This window comes from Sturnira hondurensis, unplaced genomic scaffold, assembly GCF_014824575.4.
Source record: "Sturnira hondurensis isolate 20B ecotype Veracruz unplaced genomic scaffold, ASM1482457v3 Scaffold0020309, whole genome shotgun sequence".
In the NCBI taxonomy this organism is placed as follows: domain Eukaryota; kingdom Metazoa; phylum Chordata; class Mammalia; order Chiroptera; family Phyllostomidae; genus Sturnira; species Sturnira hondurensis.
The window spans coordinates 306662-334563 of record NW_028092940.1 but is presented as its reverse complement, the minus strand read 5'-3'; the positions used below and the strand labels follow the sequence as shown (position 1 = coordinate 334563).

Genomic DNA, 27902 nt, shown 5'->3' with positions numbered 1-27902 from the left:
GCAGGAGCGGGGCAGATTCCCTGTGCAGTGAGTGCCCAGCACCTTCCTGGATCAGAGCTCAAGCCAGGGGTGGGCAGTCTGGCCTGGGTGACCCCGTGAAAGGCCTTTGGGAGGCCAATGGAGGAAGCAAAGTCAATGCCCAGGCACTGCTGCCCAATGGGGCGCAGTGCAAGGGGCAGGTTTGCCTGGGATGCTGAAGCCCAGCTCCGAGAACCCTGCGGTCTCGTCACTTAGGAAAGGAGGGCAGAGCTGCGCCCATTTTCCTTTTAGCCTCTGGAACTCCCAGGATCTGTGCCCAAGGGCTAGCATTCGGGTGAGAGTAAGGAGAGGAGAGGGACACACGCAGAACCACATGCAGGCACCAAATGAGGGGCAGGAGAAGGAGGAAGGAGAGGGGGAGTCAGGATGCAAGCAAGGTACGAAGATGGACAAAGGGGAAGAAGAATGAAGGAGAGCCGAGGAAAGAGGAGGGTGGGAGGGGAGAGAGAAGGTGGTGGTTTTAGACAGGGCGGGGCCTCAACCCACCCAAGGAGAGAAGCCGGTGGGGGTGGGGACACCACCTTTCCAGACCACTCCCTGGACCCTGTCTGCTGGGACCCCCTCTCCCTGCAGGCGAGTTGCCGCCTTCAGAACATGTTGAAAGCCCCCAGCCTTACACCTCCCTACTCAGCCCCGCTTCCCCGTCCCCCTGCGGTGAGGCTGATGAGCTGACTGCGCAGGGGGCTGATGGAGATGCGGGAGCCACCACCAGCGCCGCCTGGGGACAGTGGCGGGCGGGCAGAGAAGCTGCAGAGGGAGGGTCTCTAGCGCCTGGCCACTGACGAGGGACCGAAGGATGCAAGCGCAAGTGGAGGCTGGAGGAACGGAGGAACGTTAGAGCCCCTGCGCCAGCCCCTGAGGGCTCCCCTGGGCCCCTCCCCCAGGCCTGGGCACTGTCCAATCACAGCCACCCAGGCCCCAAACACTGCACAGCCGCCTTCCAGTCCCTGGCCGGCCCTGCATACCTGTGGGCCAGGCAGCGGCCTCATTCCACTGGTCTGCGCTGGAAACGGAGCAGGAGCGCTGGTGCAGCCCCTCGGGGCGGCTGGCCGAGTGGGGGGCGCCTGGGGGGGGAAGGGTCAGGCTGGAGGGAAGGCCACGGGAGGGGTGCATATAGGCTTTCCTGAACGGCTTGAGACATTCCAACAGGAGACTGACCAGAAAGGGGGGGGGGGTCTGGGTCTGGGGCACCAGGCCAGGCTTATTGGAGAACCAGAGGCCTCACATAGGTCCTCCTTGCCGTAGGAGGCAGCCGTTCCTGACTTCACACCCCTCCTCGCTCCATGCACACGGAGGAGCACACTTCCGTCCCCTCTCCTGGGACCCAGAAGTGTGGGGGGGAGGGGCACTGATACCCCCATCACTGCAGAGCCCCTCATCTCGGCCCCTCTCCCTCCTGGTCAGGACCCTGCACCCCACATTTTGGTCCACACATATGCCACTCGCTTTGCCTCAGATTTGCTGCCATTCTGACGAGAAATAAGTGTATCAAATTCAAGTAATTATGTCTAATTAGTATTAGTAATTATCCTGTTGGGCTGGAAAAAATTAATCTTTCGTTTCCCATCAGGGAAGAACGGCAGAGTCAAGGGGAACAGAAGGCTCCAGGAGAGCCACGCTGGGCAGGCAGGGCTGTGAGCACCTTCCGAAAGCCCTGCCCCCTCCCCAGGCACAGAGTCACCTAAGATGGTGGGGCGGAGGCCAGGAGGCAATGGCCGTGGCGGGTCTCAGGACAGGCAGCCCACAGCCAAGGTGTGTGATCGAAAGCGGAGGACCTGGCCAGGGGCTGGAGGGCAGTAAAGAAGCAGAGAGGGGCCTGCAAGCTGGACAAAGCTGAAGAGAGCAAGCAGCAGACACTAGGTGTCAAACCAGCCCTTCGAGCACACGGGCTGGATTTCCGGAAGCCTAGGGGTGGGAAGCTCTGCACTGAAGCCACTAGCAGGGGAAGGAACAGGCCAGACACCCCTAATTCTCCGGGGACTACATGCCCCTGAAAGGTGGAGGGCAAGTTTTGTGTTTCTCTTGTATTTGTCATAATACCAATGCAGGACCAGGCACACAGTAGGTGCTTACTAATACATATGTGGCACTGAGACTGCAGCCAGTTGACCCCGTTCTAGTCCCCTCCGGGCCACATGCTGACCTTCCTTCAGAATCCTGCCCCCTTCCCGCTCTGGCCTCAGGTCCCTGCAAACAGCCGCTCTCAGGGTCAGGAAGCTCTCCAGAGGGGCAGCTCAGTCCCTAGTTTCTCAGACACCTCGCTTCTCCCGCCTCCCAGGTTCCAAATCTTACTCCCTGGTCCCAGCCCCACCCCAGAGCACAGGCCCACCTTCTCCACCAAGCCCCCAACCCAAAGCCCCAGGGGGGGAAAAGTGCTCTCCCTTTTCTTTGTTAATTCTCCCCTCATTACGCCTGCAACCCCACAATCAGTGTGCACTGTAATTGTCGAATTTGATGCTAATGATTAATGAATTAAACATGGAGCCATCAATTAGTCCTCGGAGGATAATTCTGCATAAAGCAGCGGATAATGTAATTACAGTAACAAAGATAATGAGATGTTAACATCGCCCGGTGAGCAGGAGACATGTGTGAGTGTGCACGAGGTCGGTGTCGGCGCACGGCGGAGGGGACTCAGGCTCGGGGAAGCGTCGGTCCGTGTGTTCTGGGCATGTCGGCGAGGGTGCGTGGGCGCTGGTAACGATGCGGGTGGGTGTGATGCCTGTACCTCCCTGCGCCACTGCTGCCTGCCAGGTGAGGGCTACCGGGCCCGGGAAGGTCACTGGGCAAAGGTTTCCCTCTCTGCGGGAACAGTCCAGCTTCTGTGCTACCTGCCTTGAAAGAAAGGCCCCCCTCTGGGGCACTGATACTCCTCCACCTCCCCCAGGACGAAGTGGGAGACCCTGCGCCTGACCAGAGGCCGGCCCTCATTGTCCCCAAGAGGCTCTGGGAGAGTTCCTGGGGCCCTGGCCGGCCTCCAGCCCCTCCCCTACAGGCCAGGGGTTTCACGGCATGGGGGAGCTGCACGTGGCCTCCCCTGGTGCACCCCAGGGAGGCACCCCGCCCTGGTGGGTCCCTGTCTTTCTTGCCGTCGCTTCCTCTCTTCCCACGTCCACTAGGGTCTCCCTCTGCACGGCTCAAGGGCTGCTTTCTCAGCTCAGGGTGGGAGAGGACAGAGCACAGCTTTTCCAGACCAGACAGTTCAACTTCACAGAGTTGGGAAGCGGGGCATGACCTAGACCTCCTCGTACCTGGCTCACCTCACTTAACAGATGTCAGTGCCCGCCTCCCCTCCACCTCTCCCAGTGCCTCCAGCTGAAAACACACCCCAGGGCAGGGGCCTCGCCCTGGCCCCTGGCCCCGCCCACCTTCCATAATCCCGAGTGTCTCCATGTGGGGCCTATCAGCATTTTGAGTCGGGTGCTTCTCTGGGGTTTGTTCCATCCACTCTAGGGACTAAGTACCCCGGTCCCTGTCCACTGAATGTCCACTGTGACGTCAGGAACAGCCTGCATCCGTGTGGAATGCAGCACGCCCATGCTAAGAGCTACCCCCAGGGGCAGGGACACAGTGGCAGCACCTAGGAGGGCAGGACAAGGTCTAAGCAGCAGTTTCTGGGTCTGGGGAAAACCACATCTGGTTACCGAGGACAACAACAGGGCAGTGAGGTCTTGGGAGGAAGGGGTCCGAAAGCCAAGGCAGATCTGGGGCACTGAGCATGGGAGGGACAGCCCTCCAAAGGAGCACAGTGTCTTACCTGAACCCGCAGTGTCTCTGGAAAAGGAAGCACTGGCCAAGGAGAAGCTGCCCCACCTCAAGCTCAGCCTGTCTTGGGCCCTAGCCCTTCTTTCTCGCCGGCCTGCCGGCCACGTGGTGGGGTCTGCCGGGCCACCAGCTTCGCGCCCCAGTCAGTCCTCCCTGAGCAAAGAACCCACCTCTCGCTGCAGACTGAGGACACGTGCCAGGTAGGCGCCAGGCCACTCTGCCCGCTTCTAGGTGCGCCATCACCACACCACAAGCTGGGCTGAGACACCAGTCACATGCGCACAAGGTCCTGCCCTCCCCGTCACCTGCCCCGAGAGAGATGGTCCTGGGACCGCTGATGCCACCTGTCAGCATTCGGCCATCTGGCTCCGTTCTGACCTCCAAACCATCAGTGGGGCTGTGCACCTGCTGCTGCCCCCAAGGCCACGGGGCAGCATTTCCACCAGCGTGTTTGGCTGAGCTGCTGAAGTGCAATGCTGGTGGCTGGCAGGTTTGGAGCCCATAGGACCCAGCTGGAGAGCGGAACCCCAAATACCTTCCCTAGGCTGTATGGCAGCAGTGCCCCCTGTTCCAGGGGAAAAAGGCAACGCCCTCCCCGTGCCCCCCGCCCCCACCTCAGCAGCCCCCTTACCTGTGCCCCCACCCAGCTGAGTGTTACTCCGCTCGGAGGCCAGCCCGTTGGCCCGGGGGCTGGTGCCTGGGGCTGTGGCTGGCGTGGCTCGGGGCAGGCGCTTCCCTGGCACTTTCACCGTTGTCCGCAGCAGGTCAATCTCCTTGCCGTGGATGTTCTGCATGTAATCCTAAGGGCCGTGTGGGTGAGACAGACAGTTCGTCAGGACAGGTCATCTGCGGCGGTGTGGTCTCTAGCACTGCCCCTCTCCACGCCAAGGTCTGTCTCTGTTGAGCTGCCTGGGGTAGCTCAAACCCACCTGAACAGAAGGCGCCAAAGTGGGGGGGGGGGGCTCAAGTCCAAAGGTTTTTTTAATTTTTATTATTTATTTTTAGAGAGGGGAAGGGGGGAAGGAAGAGAGAAACATCAGTGGTGGTTGCCTCACACACGCCCCCTGCTGGAGACCTGGCCCGCAACCCAGGCGTACAGCCCTGACTGGGAATCGAACCGGCAGCGACCCTTTGGCTCAGAGGCCAGCACTCAATCCACTGAGCCACACCAGCCAGGGCAGAGAGCTCAAGTTTAATAAGAGCAGGACTGTGAGGCCCACAGAATATCCCCAAGTCTGGATTATACCTAGATCTACATGCTGACCACACGCAGCTCAGGGGCGCTTAGCCAGGAGCGGGTCGAGTCAGGGGAAAGAGAAGGGTCTGGAGCCAGGAGCTGAGTGAGGCTCAGGCCTCCCTTAGGGGAGATGGCTCAGGATGCAACACACTGGCCACGTACTGGACAGGAAGGGACTTAGGGAGAGAGGGTCCAAGTAGCAGAGAGGAGGTGACAGACTCCACAGGGTGCAGGCGGCTGGGTTCCCCAGGCCCTAGGTCGCTGGTCCCTAAGCACGTCAGCCCGTCTGCAGAAGCACGTGGCCGGCCGCTGCGGCATGGAGAACCTTACAGCCTAGGACCGCGCCCAGTCCTCAGAACAGGGCCTAACAATAAATATTGGTTCAACAGTTACAGGGAAGCCTCTGATTCCTTTTGCTGTTCTGAGGAGTTGAGACAGGCCTGATGGCATCAAAGACACCAGTGGGTAGGGGCAGCCTGTCCACCATCAGCAACAGCACCACCATCACCACCTTCACGTCCCCTCCCGACTCGGGGCCAGGCCGTCACTGTCACTGCACCGTAGCTGCGAGTCTCTACTCCTCGTGTAACTTTCACACCGCCCACTCTATGGATGACGAAACCGAGGCTTTCAAAGCTTAAGCTGCCCACAGTCACACAGGCAGAAGGCGGTGGAGCCAGGTTCAGGCGCAGGCTTTTCCAACTGGTGAGGCTGTGCACCGAAGGCCGACTCCATCCACCGTGCCTCCCAGTCAGCATCGGAGGGACCCAGAGTGGGGGCTGTCTGGTGCTCTGACCCTACTGTCCCGCCGTTGCCACCTTGGCCTGAGTGCCCCACAGGGGCATGGCCACTGGGGCGGCAGAGCAGAGCCATGCCCCTGCCCCTGGGTCTCTCCTCCCAGACGAGAACTCCGCTCTCCCCCAGGCCCCTCCCTGCTGGAGGCCCTGAGAGCAGAGGCTAGGCCCACAGAAGCCCATGGGTTGGACGCCGAGTTGCCCCTCTGTGCCCCAGAGCACCTCTGCGTCCAGCTGGCGTCCCTGCGCAGCACCGCACCACCTCAGGTGCAGCCTCGTGCCCTTACGGGCCGAACCCTACTATCCGTACCCACTCCGGGGCACTGGGCTTCCTGTCACCCTGGCGCTCTCCCACCTTCGCACCTGTTAGCTTCAGGGGAGAGTGACAGTGTTCCTGCTTAAAAAAGCAGATGGCCATGCTGCCTCTGGGAACGTGCTGCCATCACTCTGGGAATGACTGAGAGAACACCAAGTGGAAAGGGGTCACCTGGTCCCTGCAGACCGAGGACATCTGCTAGCTGGGCCCCGGCAGCTCTGGCCCCTTCTGGCCCCTCCCTCCCCACGTGGCAAGCTGGGCTGAGAGGAGGAGCAAGAGGTGGAAAACAGCAGCCAACGTCAGCCTCCCTCCTGCCCTCCTCATTAGGCTGGATGTCACCAAGGATGGGGACCAGTGGGAGGGCCATGGGGAGGCAGGGGCACCTCCAAGGCCAGCATGTTGGCCCCACCACCCAAGCCCAGCTCCAGGGAGGCCTGGCTGCGCCTGTGGTCGCCTTACATTCTCCAAGCCGCTGACAGCCTCAGGGGCAGATGGGCCTCCCTTCAGAAGGACCGGAGGGGTCTGGCCAGCCAAGGGAGAAAGCTCCCAGAAGTGTGTGTCCAAAGAGGGACACGCCCTTCCCTGCCGCACACACTGCTCTGAGGGTGTTTGCTTCATGACTCAGAACCAGAGAGCGATGTCCCTGAGATGTCCCTGAGCAGTCTCCACCCACAGGACGCCCCCTTGTCACCCTTCCCACCCAACTCTGCTGAGAGCAGCCAGGCCTCTGTCTCCAGCACTGAGCCTTCCCCGGTGGCAGGGATGGAAACGAACCCAGGAGCCCTCTGCCGCCCGCCCGGTGCCCATCCCCTCTGTCCCTTCTCCCACAGACTCAGCCCACTCCACCCAGTCACCGCGGGCCCACCGGTCCTGCTCTCAGCCCGGTGTCCCACGTGTGACTTCACTGTCTGTCTCAGCCCTCCCCACCTCAGGCCCCAACATCCCGCTGACTCCGCTTTGGCACACACCTACCCTGAGTCCCTGTACATAGTCATCTTGGGTCCCTGCACACGACCGCCTCTTGGATTGGCCGCTCCAGACAACTGTCAACAGCAGGCTGGGCCAAAGCCACAACTGCAGTCCCTCTCCTTGGGGAGGGACTTGGGCTGCTCTAGTTCACAAGGAGGTCACAGCAGCTGCCGCAGTTTTCAGGTCCCATGGCAGCCCTGGGATGCTTGGACTGGGACGTGGCGGGGAAAGCTGACCCTACGCCAAGCGCTGCACAGAGGGACTCCCCCCGGGGCCAAGGCGCCAGACCCCGACGGAAGGGGAAGGACTGGCCCTGCTGGCCCCTCTGACCTTGCACACAGAGGCTCTCTGCCCTGTGCGCAGTGCCAGGCCAGGGCCAGGCCCACGCCGCGGAGAGACGGAGCCCAGCCCGGAGGAGAGTGGCGAGGAGCGCCCGGGCAGAGGCGCAGCGTTTCCCTCCGTCAGCAGAACGGGGAGCGCGGTGGTGGTGGCAGCGGTGGCGGCGGCTCAGGAGAGCGGTCACCACGGCTGCCTTTATTACCCACCATCAAACAGCAATTTCTTCCCCAGCCTCCTCGCTAATTACCCAGCCAGCGTTCTCATCTCGTTTTATTACAGGAATTAACAACGAGTTCAGAGCGTGGAAAGCTATTAAGATGTGTGATTAAGCCACATTCAATTAGTTTCTACAAACAATTTAATTGATGTTGCAGATAGAATTAACAGAAGGTGATTGTGTGAATGGCTCCGCTGGCTGCAAAATGGGGGAGGCTGTGGCGGGCTCTCTTGGGCCAGGCGAGAACCGAGCTCGGGGCGTGAGGCCTGCCCGCCAGCCCTTCCTCTGTGTGCCCCCCCAGCCTGGCCGACCTCCACCGGCCAGTGAGTGTCCAGCAGGTGAGCCTCAGGCGAGGGCCGTCCTGGACGGGGGCCAGCCAGGCCAAGAGTTCTGTGCACAACGCTGGAGTTCCCAAAAGTCCTTCCGCGGCATGGGGCAGCTCGCCGGGAGGCAGCGTGCCTGCTCACTGCGGGCAAGTGAGAGGCTCAAGTTGGAAAAGGAGAGCTGGAGGCAGGTCAGTCAGCAGTACATGAGCCCAGCGGCAAGCCAGGAAGGAAAGCAAGAAGCAGGCGGGGTGGCCCCAGTGAAGCAGCCCCTGCTAGGAGCCCACTCGGCCCCGTTCACACAGCCGCATGCTGGGCCCTTGGCTTGGCCTTCCCGTGGCCTCCTCCATTACCACAGTTCAGAATCTGGTTCACGTCTTCGAATGAGACTCCAGTGTGTGGAAAGGACATGCACTTTGACCCCAGAGCCAAAGGGCAGACAGTGAAGAGCTGACAGACGGGGAGCCCAAGCTCTCAAAGGAGCTGCCCACTCAACCTCGTACTGCCTCCAGGAGAGCGAGAGTGGGCCCGGCTGGGGCCTGAGCCAGCGGAGCCACCTGTGAGCCTGTCCCAGGCTCCCGAACACATAGGACAACACACAGTTCAGTGAGCGCAGAGCTGGAAGGGGCTCGGGGGCTCGCAGGAGCCCAGACACCCAGCCTGGCCCACCTCCCTGTGTGACAGGAAGTCTGGGCAACGCTTGCCCCGATGCTAACTCTCCAGCAACTTTCTCAGCCTGCCCGGAAGCGAGGCGCTCTTGGGGGGTGCAGAAAAATCCAGGGAATGCTTAGAACCAGTAACGGGTCTGACTGTTAGTTCAGCCACCGGTCGGATGACTTTGACAGCCCAGGCTTTGTTGCCTTGGCTCTGAAGCTTGCTAAGTCTGTGTAAAAACAGCAGTCTGCCCGGCCTTCACCCCCCCTCCCAACCCAAACCCAAACGCAGAACCAAAGCTGCTGTTTCTCCCCCGTGTCCGAGGACCACCCCCTCCCCTCACCCCAGCCTTCTCCACAGTCTGGGGCCTGGGGACGAAAACAGAGGACGGACGGAGTGCAGCGCCCACCCAAGGCAGCACAAAGCAGAAGGAGCGAAGCAAAGGGGAGAGGCTAAGGGCCCCCACCCCAACCCCGCACACGGGAAGGGGAACTTGGATGCTTTGGAAAGGCCAGTTCCAGCTCAGTGGGCAAGACGGTGCCTGCGCAGGGAAGGGACCACGTGCATCCTGCCGGGGGCGGGGGAGGCTAGGACGTGTCTGGGCGGGCTCGGCCCCAGCCTGGGCACAGTGCCCCCAGGCCCTTCTCGATTGGAGGATCCTGCGCTTCTGACGCCTTTCTGAGAGACTCTGTGGCCACAGGCTGCCCCCGACTTGGAGACACCTGTGCCTTGGTGTCAGTGCTCTTCCTGGGAACCTGCTGCCTCTCATGGTGTCACTGCCTCAGCAGCGGGACCAGGACTGAGTGTCAGGCGGAGGCCAGAGTGGGGGAGAGGACAGCGATCGGGAAGCCTTCCTACTAAGTACCCCAGGTCACCCGAGGGTGGCCCCTCCCACCGCCAGGTACCCCAGCACCAGCTCCCACCCTGTGGAATAAGGGAGGCCAGGAGCAGACAGCCTGTACAGCCCCCTGGGCCAAGGGGAAGAAGGGCCAGTGCCCGAGGAATCGAATATGGGCCAAGCTGGGCGCTGGCCGAACTGGAAAGTGGCTGCCTGCTGGCTCTCCCCAGGCCAGGCTTCCTCCCTGTGTGCGCAGCAGGGCTGTCTGGGTGGCGCTCAGCACCTCGTTCTGGCCAGGCCCGTGGCCCCCAGCACCTCTCGGCTGGGGGGTCCTCCACGCCTTGTGTGGATTCAAAGGCAGGCAAGGGGCCCTCTGAGGCAGGCCCTGGGCCTCTGGGCCGGGGGTGGGGCTGGCCCACGTGCTGTGCTTGAGGGGCTTCACAGGAGAACTCATTAGCCCCACAGTGGGGTGGTGACAGAGATGAATTCTGGTGACAGCTGTGTGCCGGAGCCACGCAGTGAGGGGAGGGGGAAGAAGGAGGGTTGGGGAGCTCACTCCACAACCACTGCAAACCCCCACCCCAGCCAAAGGCCAGGCACCCACAAACATGGCCACCCCACTCTCCTCCCCCCAGGGGACCCATCCGAGTCCCCATGCCATTCTCCACAGACCTGCTGTCACTGCCCCCCAGCTCTCCGGCATCCCAGGCCCAGGTGCCCCCACTCTCGTGACTCCCCCGAAGACCCCTGGCTGGCACCATCAGCCCCCCAGCTGCAGCAGTTCTGTGTACATGGGACCCCCTCAGCTCTTCAGACACGCAGGACATAGGGTGCAGAGCATGACTGCCCACACCAGCCTAGCCTGGGTCACCGTCCCCGCGGGAGAGTTCTCCCCATCAGGCTCGGCCACGATCAGAGCTTGAGTGTGACATTCAGCCCGGGCCTGGGTCTTGGGGCCTGTGTAGTTCCAAAGCCACCAAAGTGGGGTCCTTCCTCGGCTCAAGTGAGAGTCCACTTGAGCTCACTGAGGCCTGCTCCCCTCCGGTCCCAGAGTTGGGCCCTCCGCGCTGTCCCCGTGTCTCTGCCCTCAGCCTCCCCCAGGGCCGGCCCTCGCCCCAGACTCACATGCAGGCTGGGGTGGTAAGTGAGCAGCCCATTGTCACAGAGCGTCACGTACTTCTTCTTCCACTCCTTGTTCAGGGACTTGCCGCTCCGCTTCAGCAGGATGCCCTGAGGACAGAGGCTGGATCAGGGACAGGTGCCAGCCCCCAGGGCCGCCTCTCCAGGGCTGTCTTCCCTCTCCTTCCTCCTGCTTGGGCCTCTCCAAGCGCACAGAGACCTCAGGGGAACCCTGGCCCTCTGCCCTCAAAGATGGCCCTGGATGAGGGCAGCAAATCCCCTCGCTGTCCCCAGCGGGGACCCCCAGCCATTGATCCAGCAACCAGACTTCCCGTGTAGCCTGGGGATGGATCAGAGCTCGAGAGAGCAAGGACTGTGGTGTGTTTCGTTCACTGACGCCCTCAGCACTGTGACAATGCCTGGGACACAGCAGACACCCAGGAAACACCTGGTGGACAGGCTGGGGAGCAGTCAGCCCAGTCTGGCTGAAAGACGGAAGACGAAACTTGAACATACCCAGGGACAGCCTTCACTGCCTTCCCCCAGTGACAGCCCCTGAAGATACCCTCACCTGCCTCTGGCTCTCTCCCTCAAACAGCAGACTGCGGGAGAGAGGGGGTAAGGACAGACGCTGCGGTTGGGGGGACAAGGATGGCCACAATGGTATACAGGTGGCAGACCCCCAGGACCAGCATCCCCCCCAAGTGCCCCCTCCTCCCTGACTGGGGAGGGCTGAGACCATGCTCCTGCAGGTGCCAGGACAAAACTGCACGGGGACAGCCACGCAGAGCCACGGACGGGGGGCAAACAGGAACGGATTAGGGCTCGCATCGTCTGGGAGAGCAGGGAAGCACCCTGAGTCCATCCCCGTGAGTGTCAGAAAGGAGGAGACGAACAGACAGACACTGTAAGGGCTTCTCTTCCAGGAGGGGAGGGCCCTGCCCTAAGACAGGAGACTAGGGATTAAGAGATTCGGGTGTGATGGTTTCACTTAATGGGGAATCTAACAAAAGAAAGTAGAGTAACAGCCCCGGCTGATGTGGCTCAGTGGACTGCGCGTCAGCCTATAAACTGAAAGGTCGCCAGTTCGATTCCCAGTCATGGCACATGCCTGGGGTGATGGGCCAGGTCCTCTGGCTGGGGATGTGTAAGAGGCAACCAATTATTTCTCAGACATCGACATTTCCCTCTTTTTCCCTCCCTTCCCCTCTTTCTAAAAACAAATCTTAAAAAAGAAAATAACCTAACAAACTTATAGATACAGAGAACAAATTAGTGCTTACCAGTGGGTGGATGTTGGAGGGAATGGATGAAAAAGGTGAAGTGGTTAATAAAAACAGTCACAGAGATGTAAAAATGTAGCATAGGAAATATGGCCAATAATGTTATAATTGTGTGTGGTATATATATATTTGTAGATATATAAATGTCTAACCAGTGTACTATACACCTGAAAATTATACAGGGTCCAGCAGAAGGCTTGCTTGAGTGTGGTTGGTAGGGTATGTGAATTCTTGCATGAAACGGACAGCAATTTGAACATTTCACCTCCTAAAATGTCATACGTTGTGCTTGAGTATGATATTGTTATATCACAGAATTATATACTTATGACTTTGTAATAAAAGGGGGCATTATTTGTGCTGAGCCCTGAATATGACTAAATTTCAGCTGCAACTGAAAAAAATTTTTTTCCACCACCGCTGCCCCCCTGAAAAAAATTTTTAAAAAAGACATTCATGCCCTGGCCAGGTAGCCCAGTGGGTTAGAGCGTTGTCCTGATATGCCCGGATTGTGGGTTCAATCCCTGGTCGGGGCACATACAGGAACCAACCAACGAGTGCACGGATAAGTGGAACAAAATGATAGGTGTGTCTCTCTCTAAAAAATCGATAAATTACAAGAAACAGAGGCTCAGGTGTGAGAAGGGCGTGGCCGTGGCCTGAGGTGAGGGTGGGCCCAAATTCCATCACGCCTCCCCTCCCAGTCCGAGTTCCCAAGGGAGGCTCAGAGCAAGGAGATGAGGGGACAGGTGATTTGGGATTTCCTGGCCGATCTCTTCCCCCAGGCAGGTGCCCAGGTGACAGGCAGCAGGGGCCCTCCACACCAGCCTCCTACCTTTTCGATCAAGTTCACCTCCTTGCTACCCTTCTTCCTCCCTCCCTCCTCTCCTCCCGCTGCTGCCCCCGCGTGAGGACAGGTGTGGAGGACTGTCACTCTGAGGACAGGTCCATGTCCTGGTCCCCCCGAAGCCTGAGAGATTTTACCATCACAAGGGGCTTCTGAAGACTCATGGTGTCACAGGGACCCTTAGGCTTCGACAGGGTGGCTGGAACACAGCCTGTGCAGGAGCCTGGGTAATGGGTTCTGGGCGTGGCCAGGAGTGGCTGCCTGGGCCCCCTCCCACGCGCGAGGCCCAAGTGTGCCCCTGACGCCCCCCTCGTCCCCCTCCCTGGAGGATGCCACTGTGGCCTCCGTTCTCACACCCTTAGACTCACCAGGCCCTCCCTCCTGGGTCCTGCCCCGACTCCGTCAGGAGAAAGGGAAGCCAGGCTCACCTCTCCCTCTGCCACCAACTAGCCCTTAACACCCAACAAGTCGTGTCCCGTGGGCCTCACTGTCCGGGACAGACAGGGAGGGCGGTCTCACCGAGGGCAGTCCTGCCCCCGCCGAGCAGCAGACCCGGAGGAGGCGGGCGGGGAGCGGAGCGCTTTCCTGCCCAAGCCCGCCCTCTTCACCTGGGCTCGGGGGAGAGGGAGGGCCGCCATGCGCCGAGGAGACGGCGACCGGGCCCAGGGAGCAACTCGGGGCTGAGCTCGCTGAGAGGCGGGGCAGAGCGGCCCCCACCACCGCCCACTCCCCGCCCCCTGGACGCACGGCGCTGGGAGGATGGAGGCCAGACTGGGCCAGCGGGGCCCGCCCGCCCGCCAGAGCCCCGCGCGCGCGCGCCCCGTGCGTTCCAAGGAGGGAGAAGGAGCTCCGGGGGTTCCCGCTCCCTCCCCGGCCGGCCGGCTGCGCACGGCAGAGCAGGAAGCAATCTGGGGCGGAATGGGAGCGGTGCGGAGGCGACAGCCCCCAGAGGACCCGTTCCCGCCGCCGCCTCCCTCGCAGCTCCGCCAGCCGGCTTAATTGCGGAGTCCGGATTGATTGGGAATGCAAATGGCAACTGAAATGCAATCTCCACTCCCAGCAGGAGCAGGGGGGAGGGGAAGGAGCGGCGTCGGCAGAACGGGACACCAGGCGGGAAAAGGGTGGACGGCCCTGGGCAGAGGGAGGTGTGACCAGAAGGAATGGCCATGAGCTGGGAGAAGCCTCCACCCCAAAGGCAGGCATGCCCCCAAATGCCCCTGGGTGATGATCCCTGGGGTTCCAGCCTGTCTGAGGTTCCTGCCTACAGCGGGCAGGGAGACCCGGGGCCCAGGACTGTGCTGAGCTTCTGCCCCCAGTATCCTTCCCAGTACACTCAGGAGCCCTAAACGGTTAGCGACCGGTAGCACCCAGGCGACCTAGCTGACTGCCCCTGGCCCAGCCCAGAGCCACAGGTGCCCCTGCACTGGGCTTCCGCTGCCACAGCTCCTGCTTCCGTCCACATGGGGGACCAGGCAACGGGTACATCACCCAGACACAGGACCTGGCACCTCTACCCTAGACGGGGAGGGCTTGGGGATACCCTTTTTTATTAACGGTTTACATGTGTGCACGCACTCAGAAAACTCCTGTTCCCCAGGCAGGGAGAGACAGTCCTCTGTGAGCACATCCACACCGCCTAGCAACAGCCGCCCCCAGCCCCGCCAGGAGGTGGTGGGTTTGCTCGGTCCCAGAGACAGGTGATCAGGCATCAATCAACAGGTGTGTGGGAGCCAACAAGAGACTGGCTGCTGCCGCTGCCAGTCTCTGGCCCAACTAGAGCTGACCCTGCCAGACATGAGTGCAGGGACGTCTCAGGAAGGGCTGAAGCAGAAACAAAGAACGCAGAGCCACGCGGTGTCCCCATTCTGCCCCTGGGACCTGACAGGTGCGCTGGGCCGTCCCATCTAAATGGACCTTCACCCATGAGCTCCAGCCCCAGCCTGACCACAGCTGGGCCTGAGCCACACCAAGCTCTGGGGTTCTGCTCAGAACCTGACACATCCCCTGTAGATACGACATCTCTAACCCCCAGCTCCCAAGAAGGTCTTTGCCAAGCCCAGCATCCTGTGGGCACAGCAGACTGACCACCGGGCCCCAGCCCCAGCCTCATGGGCACCTCAGCCCGCTGCCTCCTGCCCAAGATCCGGAGGGTCACCTGGCTCTGCCCTCGCCCAGCCAGGAGTTCTAGAGCCCTGCCTGGCACACCACCACCTCTGCGCAAGGGCGCCCCCCTCCTTCAATGTCTTCTCCCACAAGGGGACCCACATCAGGAGGCCTGGGAGCACCCAAGTCACCAGTAGCTGGCCCTGCCAGGCAGTGACTCAGAAGGGAGTCAGGGAGAGAAACCTGGATTAAGTCTTTTCTTTACCAATGAACAGAGGCTCACAGGAATAAGGCTGCCACAGAACCCAGGGGAAGAGCAGCCCTCGGTCTGCCCCTCAGTGCGTACTCAGGGTTCTCTTGCGAATTCCCTTCCTGTTCTGGGCCAGAGGGCCCAGACCCGGCCCTCTGGCTGAGCACGTCTCCCCTCCAGGTCACCCGGACTCCAGGACCACCAGCCCGAGAGCGCCGGAGGACAGTGGGCGGCTCTCTGCTGCCCCCTGGTGGTGGAGAGGCAGTACAGGCAAAGCCAGGAGAACGGGACTCTCCAGTGGGCAGTAACCACTCCCACCACCCTTCCCAGGGTCTCCTCCTTCTTAGCAGAACCTCAGGCCTGACAGGAGGGGTGCCCGCCTCTGCCACCAAGACCCCTGTCACAGAGGCCCAGAAAAGAACCATCCTCTAGCATTTCCTGGGCCTTATCAGCTCCTCTCCCTCAGCAGGGGAGAAGGGGGTGCTGACCTGTTTAATGGGGATGGCCCGGCCACTCCCGATGCTGTCCACCTTGCACTCAGCGGCCTTTTTCTCCCGGTCCAAGTCAGCACCCTTCCGAGACTGGAAGAGAAAAGAAGAGGCATGTTAAAGGGGCCCAGGGTCGGTGGGGGGGCAGCTGCCCACCTGGAATCCCCAGCCCACCCACCCTCCCTCGGCCTGGACAGGCCCTAGCAATGGGGCAGGGCCGGGGCGGCGGGACCGGGAAGGAACTGAGACCGAGAGTATTCCAATGGGTTTATTCTTACACACGGCACCATACAGAGCAGCACAGGTCACTGAGCTGGGACCGCCCCTTACAAAAGAGCAAGGACACGAGATACCAAGGGCGTGAGAGGCGCGCAGCCCAGGGGGCTGGGGTGTAAGAGAAGGCGGGGGGCAAGGAGAGGTGGACAGTGGGACTGAGGGATGGCTGGGAGCACAGGGCACGACAACCAGGGACAGCCAAGTCCAGAAGTGCGCGGGCAGTGGCCCGCCTGCGGCACAGACACCACACGGCACGTTGCGCCGAGCTCATCGGCGTGGCCCGAGGGGCACAGTGGATGGAGAGAGAGAGGAGAGAGGCCAGGAAAGGCCCCGAGCCCCTGCCAGGCTCCCGGGGCAGAACCGCCCCAACGCGGATCCTAGGAAACGGGGAGGCCAAGAGGGGGAAAGGCAAGCGCGCGGCGGTGCTGGCGTCCAGAGCGGAGCAGGAACGCAGAAGTCCATGCAGGAAGGAGCAGAGGAGGGGAGGGGCGGGAAAGCTCCCCCAGGAGCAGCTGGGCCGCGGGCGCTTGGACGCCCCGCCCCTCTGGGCCTCCTTGCCGGGCAGGCGTGGGGCCGAGCTCCCTTCTTGTCCATGCAGCGAGCCTGGCGCAGCGTCCAGCCGGGCCTGGTCCCCGGCAGCCCCCGGCCTTGGGCTCCGGCTTCCTAGCCTTCCCTGGGGGTGGGGGTTAGTGACAAAGGTTCCCGTGGGTCTCTGGAGTGGGGAGCACGGCGGCCGCGTCTCATCTGAGAGCAGTCCCAGGGCCCGGCCCGCCTCCGGCCCCGCACAGGGGACAGTGTCCAGAGGTGCTGTGTGTCACCACCTGGTCTTCTAATTTGGAAGGAGTTGGAAAGGCCTTTTTGTTGATGAAAAGTTGGAAACAGTGGCACATATCTGCAAATATCGAAAGAATAAAGATTTTGGCAAGTTATACTCAAGCCCCGCATAAGTTGGTCAGCACTGGTGAGGGCAGAGCCCCAGGTGCCTGGGGAGAGGCGGCAGCGGGGTGAAGAGGAAGAGGAGGAGGAGGAGGAGGCGGCAGAGGCGACGGCAGGGCAGCCGGCAGTCCATCTCAGCCGGGGGGTGGAATATTCGGGCACCACGTCCCTCCTGTTCACCCAGGCTGCCAGGAGCTGGGGGCACAGGGAGGGGGCAAAGGACTGCAACGTGGTAGGGGGGACCTCAGCCGAGGAGCCGGGAGCACTGGGCCCAGGGCCCCAGCCCGCAGCTCCGCCGGCGGCGGCAGCGCCTGCCCCGGGTCTCTGCCCCTCCGACCTGGGGAGAAGGAAGGTGGGTGGGACTGCTGGAGGGAGGGGCGGGGTGCAGCCTGCCTCAGGCAGACCGGGGAGCCAAAAGGCCCCCCACCACCAGAGGATCCCCGGGAGCCCCGAGGGGCACACCCCCAGGGCAGGAAACGCAGCAAGAGTGGCAACAAAACAGGGACATGACATCATGGGGGCGGCGGGGGATGTCCACAGCCACGTCAGTGGGAGGGCCACAAGGGCGCCACCCGCAGGGCAGACGTGGCTCTGCTGGGCAGGTGATGAGGGAGACGGGGGTGGCCCCAACAGCGAGGATGGGAGGGGAGGTCCCTTAGAGACGGGAGACACGTCTTGAGGCCGCCTTGGGGACAATGGCGCACGTGAGGTCACCATGGAAATAATGGAAGGAAAAAATAAGGTCGCCACCGTGAAGATGGAGCGAATGGAAGGGCCCGCGGGAGGACGGCGGGAGGACGGCAGGCGGACGCAGCACAGCGCAGCAGGCAGCGGAGGGCGCGGGGCAGGGAGCACGGAGGGGACGCGGCGCGGAGGCCGGGAGCGGAGCATGGCGCGGACGGAGGAGGAAAGCGTGCCCGGAGGGTGAGGGACAAGCAGCAGAGGAAGGCGGGAGGTTAAGAATGGTGTCGAGGGAGCAGGTGACGGAGGCAGGCTGTCAGGGAGCAGGTGCGGAGGGCACGGATGGCGGTCAGCGCCAACAGCGGCGCCCAAGGGCTCGACAGCAGCAGCAGCAGCAGCAGCAGGTGTGGGCACAAGCAGGCAGCCCAAGGCCCTGGGAGTCTCAAGGGGCGTGAGCAGAAAGGAACGAGAAGCTTCGAGTCTAGGCAGGGTCAGGACTGGGAAGTGCAAGGCGTGGCAGCAGCTGTCAGCAAAAAGAGGGTCGGTCAGCACGGACAGGGAGGGAACGCGTGGCAGGCACAGGGGACAGAAGCAGGCAGACCGGGCAGAAGTGTGCTGGGCAGGGCGGAGGCGCGAATGAATGGGCAAGGCCTGGGGACGCTGGATCTGCTGAGCTGGTTCCTGAGAGCCTGGCTGGGGCCTGGCCTGGAGGCAGGACCTAAGGCCAGGCCGAGAGCCCGGCCCGGCCGCCCACAAGAGGCACATGGAGTGACGCAGAAGGACAGGGTGATCTCCTGAGAGTACACGCGGCAGCTCACCCACCTGTGACCCAAGATCCTGGAATGGTCCAGCCAAGTCCCAGCTGGAGGGGGAGCATTTGGGGTGGACACTGTGTGTCAGAGGCCAGACGCTGGGCATGACAGGCGGGAGGCTCAGGACACCTAAGGGCTCAGGGGTGAGGCCCCGAGCGGTGGGAGGCACACGGGCCCCTGGGCGTGAGGTCTATGGGAAAGGGGGAGAACTGGCCTACGGGGCTTGAAGGCAGAGTGGCAAGGTACAGGCCGCAGGCCTGGAGAAGGTGTCTAAGGCTTTACTAGACCGACCCCAGCAGGGGGAGGAAGCGTGGGGTAACGGGAAAGAGTAGAATGTGGACAGGGGGCTGGGCCCTGGTTCCCCTCTGCTGCTAACACTTGGTGTCGGTGCACGGCTTCAAAATGCCAGGAGTCGGGGCAGTGGGGGCAGATGGCTCCAAAGATCCCTCAAAGCCCTGGCTGGAAGCCCTGGGGAGTCGGGGGCAGGTGTGGATGTGCTGAGGGCCGCGGCGGTGGGCCCGGAGGAACCGTCCGGAAGAGCCTGGGTGTGGGCCCGGGCTCCAGGAGAGCCTACGGAGTTGGGTGTCTGTGTGGACGGTGTCTGCGTGCAGCTGGCTCGGCTCCTGGCTGGGCCCTGCCTGCCCGGTGGAGGCGGCTGCGCGGGGGGGGGGCGGGCACGGGCACATACCGTGAAGATGTTGGAACGCCGCTTGGACTGCTTGCGGATGGGTGTGGGGGTGGAGGAGGCGGCGATGGTCTCGATGCGCAGCTCCCGCTGGCTGACGCTGGGGGTGGAGGGGACTGAGGACGAGTAGTCGCCGAAGGCGCTGCCACCGCCATTCGTGGCCTAAGGACAGAGAGGGCTACTGAGGGCGGCTGGGGGGTGGGGTGCGGGGCAGGCAGCAGGTGGGGGGCCCTGGCCTGGGGCTCATGGGGCAGCAGAGGGGCCGCTGGCTCCTAAAGACGGGGCTGAGGGGACAGGCAGCAAGGCCTGGAGGCCGGTGCAATCCAGTGGTCACTGCACGGGGCTGCCAATGGCGCTCACCGGGGAGCTCATCAAGGCAATGACCAGCAAGTCAGAATCAGTGGCAGAAGCTAGAGGACTGTGGGGTCTTGGCTAACAGGTGAGTGTGGCATGGGGCAGCAGGTCCCTCTGGCGGGGTGCCCCAAAGTCAGTGACGTATGTCAAGGATGCAGGAGGCTGGTGCAGGGCTCAGGGGCTGGGGAGGATGAGGTTAGCCAGCGAGGCCTGTGTGTGATGGGGGAAGGGACGTGGAACAGCTGAGGCCGAGCACAGTGCAGAGCTCTGTCCACTATCAGAGGCGGTGGCAGAAAGGGACTGAGCTGGCAAAGGAAGGAAAGATGGGATGGTGGGGTGGGGACAGAGAGTGCACACCAGTGCCCGGCCCAGGGCTCAGAACACACACTCAGACCCTAACCTGCACAAGGAGCAAAGGGGCTGTGCCCCGGCCAGCAGTCAGCAAGGCCCAGCCCAGGAGGGCGCAGCTGCCCAGAGGCAGCGAAAGAAGACCTGTGTCTAAGTCCCTCCTTTTCTTCTCCACCTGGGACACTTACAGGCAAACCTGGCTGCCTTCTAAGGTGCTAAGGGGAGGCATCTCTGAAAAACCAGCAAGACTACCGACAGGAAACGATGGCCAGGGTGGGCCCTTGGCCGAAGTAAAGGGGTGGCTGTCTGCCAGGTCACACCATCGGGCGCCCTGGGACAGCCCCGGGCTTCCTACAGAGCAGGGGACAGAGCGGGGGACCGCACTGATGGAAGGATGCTCTGGTCCATGTCCTGAAAAACAGCCGGGCGCTAGGCCAGGAACTGGAGGGGTGTCCAAGTGGAGTTATGGGGGCAATGCTGGCAGGACCAGGGTCAGAGGCACCCTGATACCCCAGACAGCACAAAAGCCACTGGTCCCCTGGGGGGGCAAGCGCTGCCCTTCTGAATGCAAACACGGACGGGCCGCCCACACTTCCGTTTCACCAGGGGCTGGTCCCCTCTGGGCCTCCGAGAATGCCCCTGCACCTCCTGAGTCCGCTCCATGGGCAGCGGCTCCTGACACAGCCCGGCCAGCACTGACCAGAGCAGATGTTCTGCCGCCTCAGCTGCAGGGGCTGCAGGGCGAGGGGGTGGCGAGCGGGGTGGGCACTAGCAAGAAGTCACCACAGGGCTGCAGAGAAGGCCAGGCCAGCCGCGCAGGCCGCATGAAACTCGAGCCAGGGCTTTCAAACCGTCCGCAAGGTGGGAGACCAGATGAGGGGGCACACGCAGGCAGACAGACAGTATGGTGAGGCAGGGCTGAGGGGAGGCGGGCGCACAGGGAGCGGGGAGGCGGGCCGCACCTGGTTAATGTGCACAGCCGGAATGGAGGCCGCGGACACTGCCGAGTGGCTGGGGGAGTTGGGCAGTGACTTGCAGGGCCCGATGGCCAGCTGCTGCTTCTTCCGCAAGGCCACTACCTTCTGGGCCACTGCAGGGGACAGCAGAGTCAGTTACCCCTCTGCGGAGAAGGGAGAGGCCCAGCGCGGAGCCACCCTCCCCAGAGCACACAGCTCGCCCGCTGGCCAGAGGGCCCGCCTGGCGCCCGAGTTACCGTCCTGGAAGACGCGCTCCACATTGAGCCCGTAGGTGGCGCACGTCTCGTAGTAGGTGCAGCGTTTCAGGTCGGTGGACAGCTTGCGGGCCCTGCTGTCATCGATGACCCGGGGGTTGGCGGCACTGATGGCGTCTGTGGAGGCGGGAGGGGGTGGTTGACACAGCCCGCCGAGCCCTGAGAGCCGAGAGGATGCTGGGTGGGAGGCCCTCTGGGCAGAGGGCTGGCCGCCCGAGGACACGGGCGTCCGCCTCCTTCCAGCTCTGCCGCCGCCTCACTGAGTGAGACCGAGCCGGACTCTCAGCTAATTCATCTCAAAACGTGGACCGATCGTCACCCGATGGTCACCTGGACGGCAGGAAGGAGCTGGGGAAGAGCCGGTGGGTGTGGGGCCAGGAAAGGGGGAAGGGAGCGGGGCTTCCTCAGACCTGCCCTGGGGGGGGGTGTCCAGCCCCACAGGCCCGCTCACCCTGAGTGCCCACCAGCACCATGGGCACCTCGCTGGCGTTGCGGAAGCTGCAGAGGCGCAGGAAGTAATTGTACACGGTCTGGAAGCTGATCTCATCCTCCAGGCTGAACACAAACACCACCGCGTCCACCCAGGCGGCAAACTAGGGGGAACCGCGCACAATGACCAGCCTCGCCTGGTCACGGGCGGGCTCCGCACCCCTCTCCCCACACACGCGCAATGGGCCAGGGCTGGGCGGGGGCCTCACCTGGAGCTCAGGCGGGCCTCCTTCATCTCGGATCAGCAGCAGGTAACTCTGGCCATCCACCACAATCTCCTTCTTAAACCGACCCCCTAGGACAGAGTGTGGGCGGTCAGAGCCGCAGCGGAGGAAACGCCCACGGGCCGCACAGATAGGGCAGGCACAGCCTCCCAGGGGGAGGCCAAGGACGCAGCGGGGAGATGGGCTGGAGCCCCGTGCGCAGCGCACGGAGGACAGGAGAGAAAGAGAGCGGCTCCGCCAGCCTGCAACTCTCACCTTCAGGGGACTCCTCCTGCACATAGGTCCCTGTCAGGTAGCGGTGCACAAGAGCCGACTTCCCACTAGACAGGTTCCCCACAATGCCCTGTGGGAGAGGAGGGGGCAACAGCCGTGGTCAGAGGGCGCCAGAGAGGAGCTGGGGCAGGAAAAGGCAAACACAGCGAGGACTAAGAAGGACCAGCGATGATGATGAGAGCGAGCGAGCGGGGAAGAGGGCCAGCAGGAGGGCTGCCGGGAGAGGCCCGGAGGAGAGAGCAGGGCTGGGGCGGCCCCAGCCCCGCGGCGGCCCGGCCCTCCCTGCCTCACTCACCACTTTAAGCTCCGGCACCGAGCGGCTCAGGGTCCACTCCTGGCTGTTCACAAACGAGTCTGCGGGATAGAAGGCTGCCTATCAGGGCTGGGTGGCCCCCGAACCTGTGCCATCTGCGACCAGCTGTCTGCTACACTGCCCCTTCCTAGGCCAAGGCCGGAGGACAGTGCTGTCCTGAGGGGACCCCGACCTTCACCCCTTGTCCCCCAGGGAGCAGCAGGAAAGTGGAACGGGGTGAAGACGGTCCTAGGAAGAGGACTCTGAGAGACGCAGGCTCCTTCCCCTGGCCTGGACCTGGGTCCCTCCTCCCACTGCTTCGGCGAGCTCAGGAGCCCCCACCTTGAGCCAGACCCGGCCTGGAGCCCTCTGGGCCTGGACCACAGCCCCAGCTGAGAGGCAGCCCCGGCAGGTCTCAGCCCAGTCCCAGGCCAGGCTGGGCGTTTTGGCAGCTGGGGGGCCTACCTCCCACAGCAAGTAGGGACAGCTGCCCCGTGCAGGGTGGGGCCACCCACCACATTCCTGCCAGGGTGAAGAGGGAGGAGCCCTCACCTGCCGGGTTCTGGGCCGAGGGGGTTGGTCCAATGGGGAGCTATCTGCCCCACCCAACTGGCGCCCCACCCTCAGCTCCTCCCCGTCGGGAGGCCACCACCCTTTTCTTCCCCAGAAACCCGCCTCCCAGGCTCCCTGCTGCTCAGTCCACTCTCAAACCAGAGCAGCTGGTCTGACGCTGGCGCCGGCCCGGGATGGGGAGCTCCATGCCACCCAAGCCCTCCGAGGGCCTGCCTCACCTTCCTGATGTCTAGGTTGTAACGTCCATCCTACACACTGGCCGGGGCCATCCTTCTTCCCTACCCCAGGCTGTCCCCAAGATGTTCGCACACGGCGGGACGAGGTACACAAGCAGTCACTAAACTCACAGCTAGAGAGGAGGGCTCAGGCCGGCCCGGGAGCTAGAAATGAGTCCCGGCCCCACCTAGAGCCAGCCCACGCCCGCAGCCTCACCCCCCTGGCCTCGGTGCTGCGTGCGCCTACAGCCAGAGACAGGCCTTCCGCTCTGTCCTCTCATTCCTCCAGGCCACGGGACAGGGCAAGCACAGGGACCACCTGCAAGGCCTCCTCTATCTGCAACAGCCACCTTCCAAGACGCGTCACCAACCTTACGTGGGCAGCCCTGCTGTCCCCTCGACCCCACCGCTCGCCCACCTCTACCAGGTAGGTTCCAGGTTCCCCACCGGCTCTCAGCGCAGGCTCCGGCCAGAAAGGATCCCCGGGCCGGGCTCGTTCCCTTACCGCTTGGCGCGCCCAGGAGCCCAGGGGCCATGGCCGCCCGGCGGCTCCACAACGGCTCTGCGGGTGCGGGCTCCGGCGGGGGGTCCCTCCGGCGGAAGCGGCTGGTGAGCAGCTTCCAGAGGCCGGCGGCGGAGCGGGGTCGGCCGGGCTCCGGGGCGCCGCGTGGGGCCTCGGCGCCCAGCAGCAGGTCGCGGCGGCTGGGGAAGGCGCCCAGGGAGCTGGCGTCGCCGTCGCTGCGGGTGCGCGCCCGGGGCAGCAGCCCGGACTCCGCGCGCCTGATCTCCTGGCCGCGGCGCAGGCGGAAGCTGAAGCTCTTCCTCAGGGCCGACAGGCCGCGCCGGGGGCTCGGGGTGGCGCGCCCGCCGCCGCCGCCGCCGCCGCGCAGCACCTGCCAGCGCTGGCTGCTCCACAGCGAGGCGCCCCGCAGGAAGCCGGCGCTGCCAGCGCGGCCCAGCCCGGCGCCCGCAGCCTCGGCCTCGGCCAGCTCCAGGCGGTTCACCTCGAGGAACGTCATGCTGGTGGGCCGTGGCCGCAGCGCCTGGCCACCCCGGGAGGGGCTGCGCCGGGTCGGCCCGGGGCTGGGCACGGGGCTGGGCGCGGCCGAGCCCAGGCGCTCCGAGGGCGCAGGGGCCGGTGGGCGGCCGTCGGAGGGGCCCCGGCGGCCGAGGCGCGGGCGCAGGAAGCCAAGCAGCAGGCTGCGGGCGCTCGTGGGCGGAGGCGCCGGGCCTCCCGAACACACGCTCCGCGGCCTTGCAGTCTGCTCCCGCCCCGCGTACAGGGCAGCCTGCAGGGCGGGGGCGGCGCGGCTGGCCGGGGCGCCTTGCAGGTCCAGTGAGTCGCAGACGCTGAGGGCGCGGCGGCATACGGCGGGCCGCTCCCGGCTGTAGGTGTCCCCCGGCGGCCAGCCCTGCTCCATGGTCAGGGCCCGCGGGCAAGGGCCAGGCCCATGGCGAGGGGCGCGGGGCGGGGCCCAGGCCGGGGCCGCGGCCGGAGCGCACGGACCTCCGGCCTCTGGGCCTCTGGGCACCTGGCGTCGGTCGACTGAGTCGCACGACTCCTCCACCGCGCAGGGGCAAGCCCAGACCTGGAGAGGCCGGGAGCCGGCCCAGCAAGAAGAGAGAGGCAGCAAGCCTGGCCTGGAACACCCAGGAACGGCGGCGCCAGGGAACCAGCCGGCCGGGGCAGCCCCCAGAACCCTCAGAAAACAGGAAATTCCAGCCCAGGGCTCCTCCTTGGATTGGAGCAGGTAGGTGAGGCGCCGTCGTTAAGAGCAGGCCAAATAAATAACAGTTCTCCGCACACCACACGCTGGGGCCAGCTTTGGACAGAAGTGGGCTCGCTCCAAAGGAAGGAACTGAAGGTGAAACCCTGGGGCCAGGATTAGTGAACGTGTAAACTAGGAGTCAGAAGGTTAAGTCATCACCCTCTCTGGGCCTCGGTCTCCTAATCTGTAAAATGGGAAGCCTGAGCAGGGCGATCCTGTCTTGGTTATACTGAGGCTCAGACCTCCTGAGGCCGGGACCCTTGAGAACGGGGGTTGCTGGATGCTACGGCGGGGCCAACTGTTCTGTTGACCACTGAGGCCTTCGTCCTTGATTGTAAAATCGTCCAGACTGGGTAAAGTGTTGTCCTTCCTCTGAGCAGCGGAAAAGCCAAAGGTAAGCCCTGGACCTGGACCATACAGTTCTGTGTAAGAAGCTCAGCTTGGGAGTTCCTGAAGCCCCCGGTCCGTTGCTCCCGGGTCTCGCCTCCTGTGCAGGGGCGTCCAGAGGCTGACCGGCCGAGCAGAGGTGAAGTGTTAGCTTGCGGTACCGGCTGGAGCCTGGCGCCCACCTCTCTTCAAGCCCCTTTGAATTTCACCAGTGTGGGCCGCACCAGACACTCATTACACGCAGAGTTCTCCCCGGTCCTCCCCCAAGGCCCTGGCCGGGAGCCAGGGCCAGCTCACCCCAATCCACAAGGACCCTGGGCAGAGCAGAAGAAACCAGCTGTGGTAGCGGCCAGCGTGAGGGGCTTGTATTTTCCTTTAAAGAGACAATGCTCCCAGGTTTCCTCCGCCCCCAGTCCAACCCTACTCCTGACTTCCCTCTCAGCTTCAGAACCCCACGCTCCTGGTCAGAGGCAAAGCCCCAGGGGAAAGGGGCACATTCCAGAGGGGCCTGGAGTGGGGGAGTGCCCGCGGGAGGCAGGGCCTCTCCATGCTCGGCGCTGCCAAGTCCTGGGCTGGATAACCGGAGAGACCCTGGGGGTGAAGTGTGTTCTCTCGGGACTTGTCATTAACAGTGACATCTCGGTGTCCTCTCCCGGTGCGTGGTCTCATAGCAGATGTTTCAGCTGAAGGGCCTTTCCCAAGCACCTTCAGGCACAGAGACGAAAACTCAACCCGGGAATCCTGACTCACAGTTCCAAGTTTAAAACTCCCACACTCGACTTCCCTATCGGCACATCTGTGTGTCTGTCTCTCACACACACAGGGAATCACCCCTCCCCCGAAGGACAAGGCTGCTCGTCGCAAACCCTTTCTCAAGCCAGGGAAAACGCGAGCCCGGGACAGCAGTCTGGGAGCCCTCCGGGACAGAGGGGGAATCGGGAACAAGGTGCCCAAGAGGGGTCTCCAACTGACTCTCTGGGTGGGGGTGGCAGGATGGGACTGCAGGGGGAAGCCTCCCCGCACCCCCTCGGGCGTGCGCGCTTGCTGGTGCAGGGAGGACAGGTGGCACTGCCCGGTCCCAGCATGAAAGGACGGCCCCGTTCTCAGAGGACATGCAAGCTCCGTGCTCCCACTGAGGGGTCAGCCCAGGCCCACTGGCCAGTCCCCAAGCCTGGACGGCTTCCTCTTCCTCAGCGAGCTGCCTCCTTCCCACCCCTGCTTCCCAGAAACCACTCCTGCCGGGCAGAAAGGAGCAGAGCAGGGCACTGGCCCCCGTGCCCATCAATGTCCCGGGACATCGAGCCAGGAAAGGAGAGCAGGGCAGACACACAGTGCTTCCTCATTCGCAGCAGCCCCCGTCGGAGACGGGGTCTCAGTTCTGTGTGACCCGATTCTGCTGCAAACAGAAGCAGCAGACAGAGTTCCACGGATCACAGCACGAAGGAAATGAGGGCAGCCCCACAGAGCTCCGAGCTGGGACCTTGCAAACAGGACAGACAGTCCACAAACCAGCCTTCGTATCAGGGGTCGGTCATCAGAATCCCCAAGCTACACCCGTCGCCGGGGGGCGAGAGTGGCTGCCGACGTGTCTGAGGGACTTAGATGCAGCATTGGCAAAGCCCGCGGCGCGCGTGTCTGGGGTGAGGACGGGCCGGCGTCCCCGGGAGCACCGTGCAGCCCCTCTGCTCTGAGTGCCTGGATTCCAAAGACTCTAGTCTAGATCAAAACCCTTCTGTCCGGGGTGTGTCACTGTGTGTCTGGGGACAGCGGGAAGGCACTGTGGACTGCACGGCAGCAGCCTGGGTACAAGGGCCTGCTGCGCCACGTAGGCACCGGGGGAACAGAACGCTGGCCCTGAGCAAAGCAGAGGAGGCCTCGGGCCCAGGAATCCAGCAGAACCTGCACTGCTGTCTCCACTCACGTATTTGCTGGACGATCCATTGATAAGGTGAGGTGTGCCCAGCTGAGGTCACACAACCCACAGGGAGCTGCGGGTGGCCTTCTTGGACCGGGGGTGGGCTGGCCTCCTGCGGATACCCAGGTGCATGCGAGCAGCGCAGGGAAAGGCTTTCCCTTCTCCCTGCAGCTGGGATGGTCCCCGAGGTACCTGGGCCCCACATGGCACAGGTTCCTCTTGCCCACAAGGTGGCAGCAAAGCATCTTCCTGCAGCCCTGGCCGCAGGAGCAGCGGAAGCAGGGGGGGACCCCAGCAGCAGGTCTGTGCTCCAAGGAGTGGAGAGCAGAGCCCTGGCGCTGCCCCACCCCGCCTCGATGGCCCTAAGCCTCCGCAAAGCCGCACACACTGGAGGCCTTTGAGATCCTTGAGTGTTTGAAGTGTCAGGAGCTGCCCACCAAGACGGTTTGATGCAGCAGCAGCAGCGAACCTCCAAATTCCATCCCCCAAATCACTCACCCCACGTTCTCCGTCTTAACTAATGCACAGCCAGGAATGTTCGGGGTGAGAGCCTCCACTCCCTCCTCCTCACCTCGCCCCCACACCCAAACCCTCCAATACCAGGTCAGTGCCGTTGGCTCCAAGTCCTTAGTGTGTCCCAAGTCCACTCTGTACACCCCCTCCTTTGCACAGTGTAGGCGAGCCACCACCCTCCCCAGCCCAAAGCACCTACTGCCAATCCGGAAGTGACCCAAGCACACAGTGTCCGCTGGGCACAGAGCCACACCAAGCTCCTCTCCACCTTTGAATGCCCCGGGGGCCTCGCCTCTTTGAGCTCACCTCCTGGAACTCCCCCCCCCCACCTCTGTCAGCCACGGAGCC

At 63.3% G+C, this 27902-nt stretch overlaps 1 protein-coding gene across 7 annotated transcripts in view; it reads right to left on the bottom strand.

Moving 5' to 3' along the window:
* Positions 1 to 27902, bottom strand: part of AGAP3 (ArfGAP with GTPase domain, ankyrin repeat and PH domain 3) — a 49803-nt gene that overhangs the window by 4956 nt on the left and 16945 nt on the right. The window contains exons 1-12 of one of the 7 annotated variants that reach the window (XM_037029535.1): positions 23476 to 24875; positions 22186 to 22244; positions 21873 to 21960; positions 21603 to 21688; positions 21356 to 21497; positions 20887 to 21021; positions 20636 to 20763; positions 18975 to 19133; positions 15582 to 15674; positions 10617 to 10721; positions 4436 to 4604; positions 1005 to 1103 (exon numbers count right to left, since the gene is read on the bottom strand). In XM_037029535.1, coding sequence (XP_036885430.1) covers positions 1005 to 1103; positions 4436 to 4604; positions 10617 to 10721; positions 15582 to 15674; positions 18975 to 19133; positions 20636 to 20763; positions 20887 to 21021; positions 21356 to 21497; positions 21603 to 21688; positions 21873 to 21960; positions 22186 to 22244; positions 23476 to 24391 — 2179 coding nt within the window. In that variant the 5' untranslated portion in view covers positions 24392 to 24875. Of the gene's footprint in view, positions 1 to 1004; positions 1104 to 4435; positions 4605 to 10616; positions 10722 to 15581; positions 15675 to 15834; positions 16750 to 18974; positions 19134 to 20635; positions 20764 to 20886; positions 21022 to 21355; positions 21498 to 21602; positions 21689 to 21872; positions 21961 to 22185; positions 22245 to 23475; positions 24882 to 27902 lie in introns of those variants that run through there. The other 6 variants (XM_037029538.1, XM_037029536.1, XM_037029537.1 and 3 more) reach the window with 6 other exon arrangements.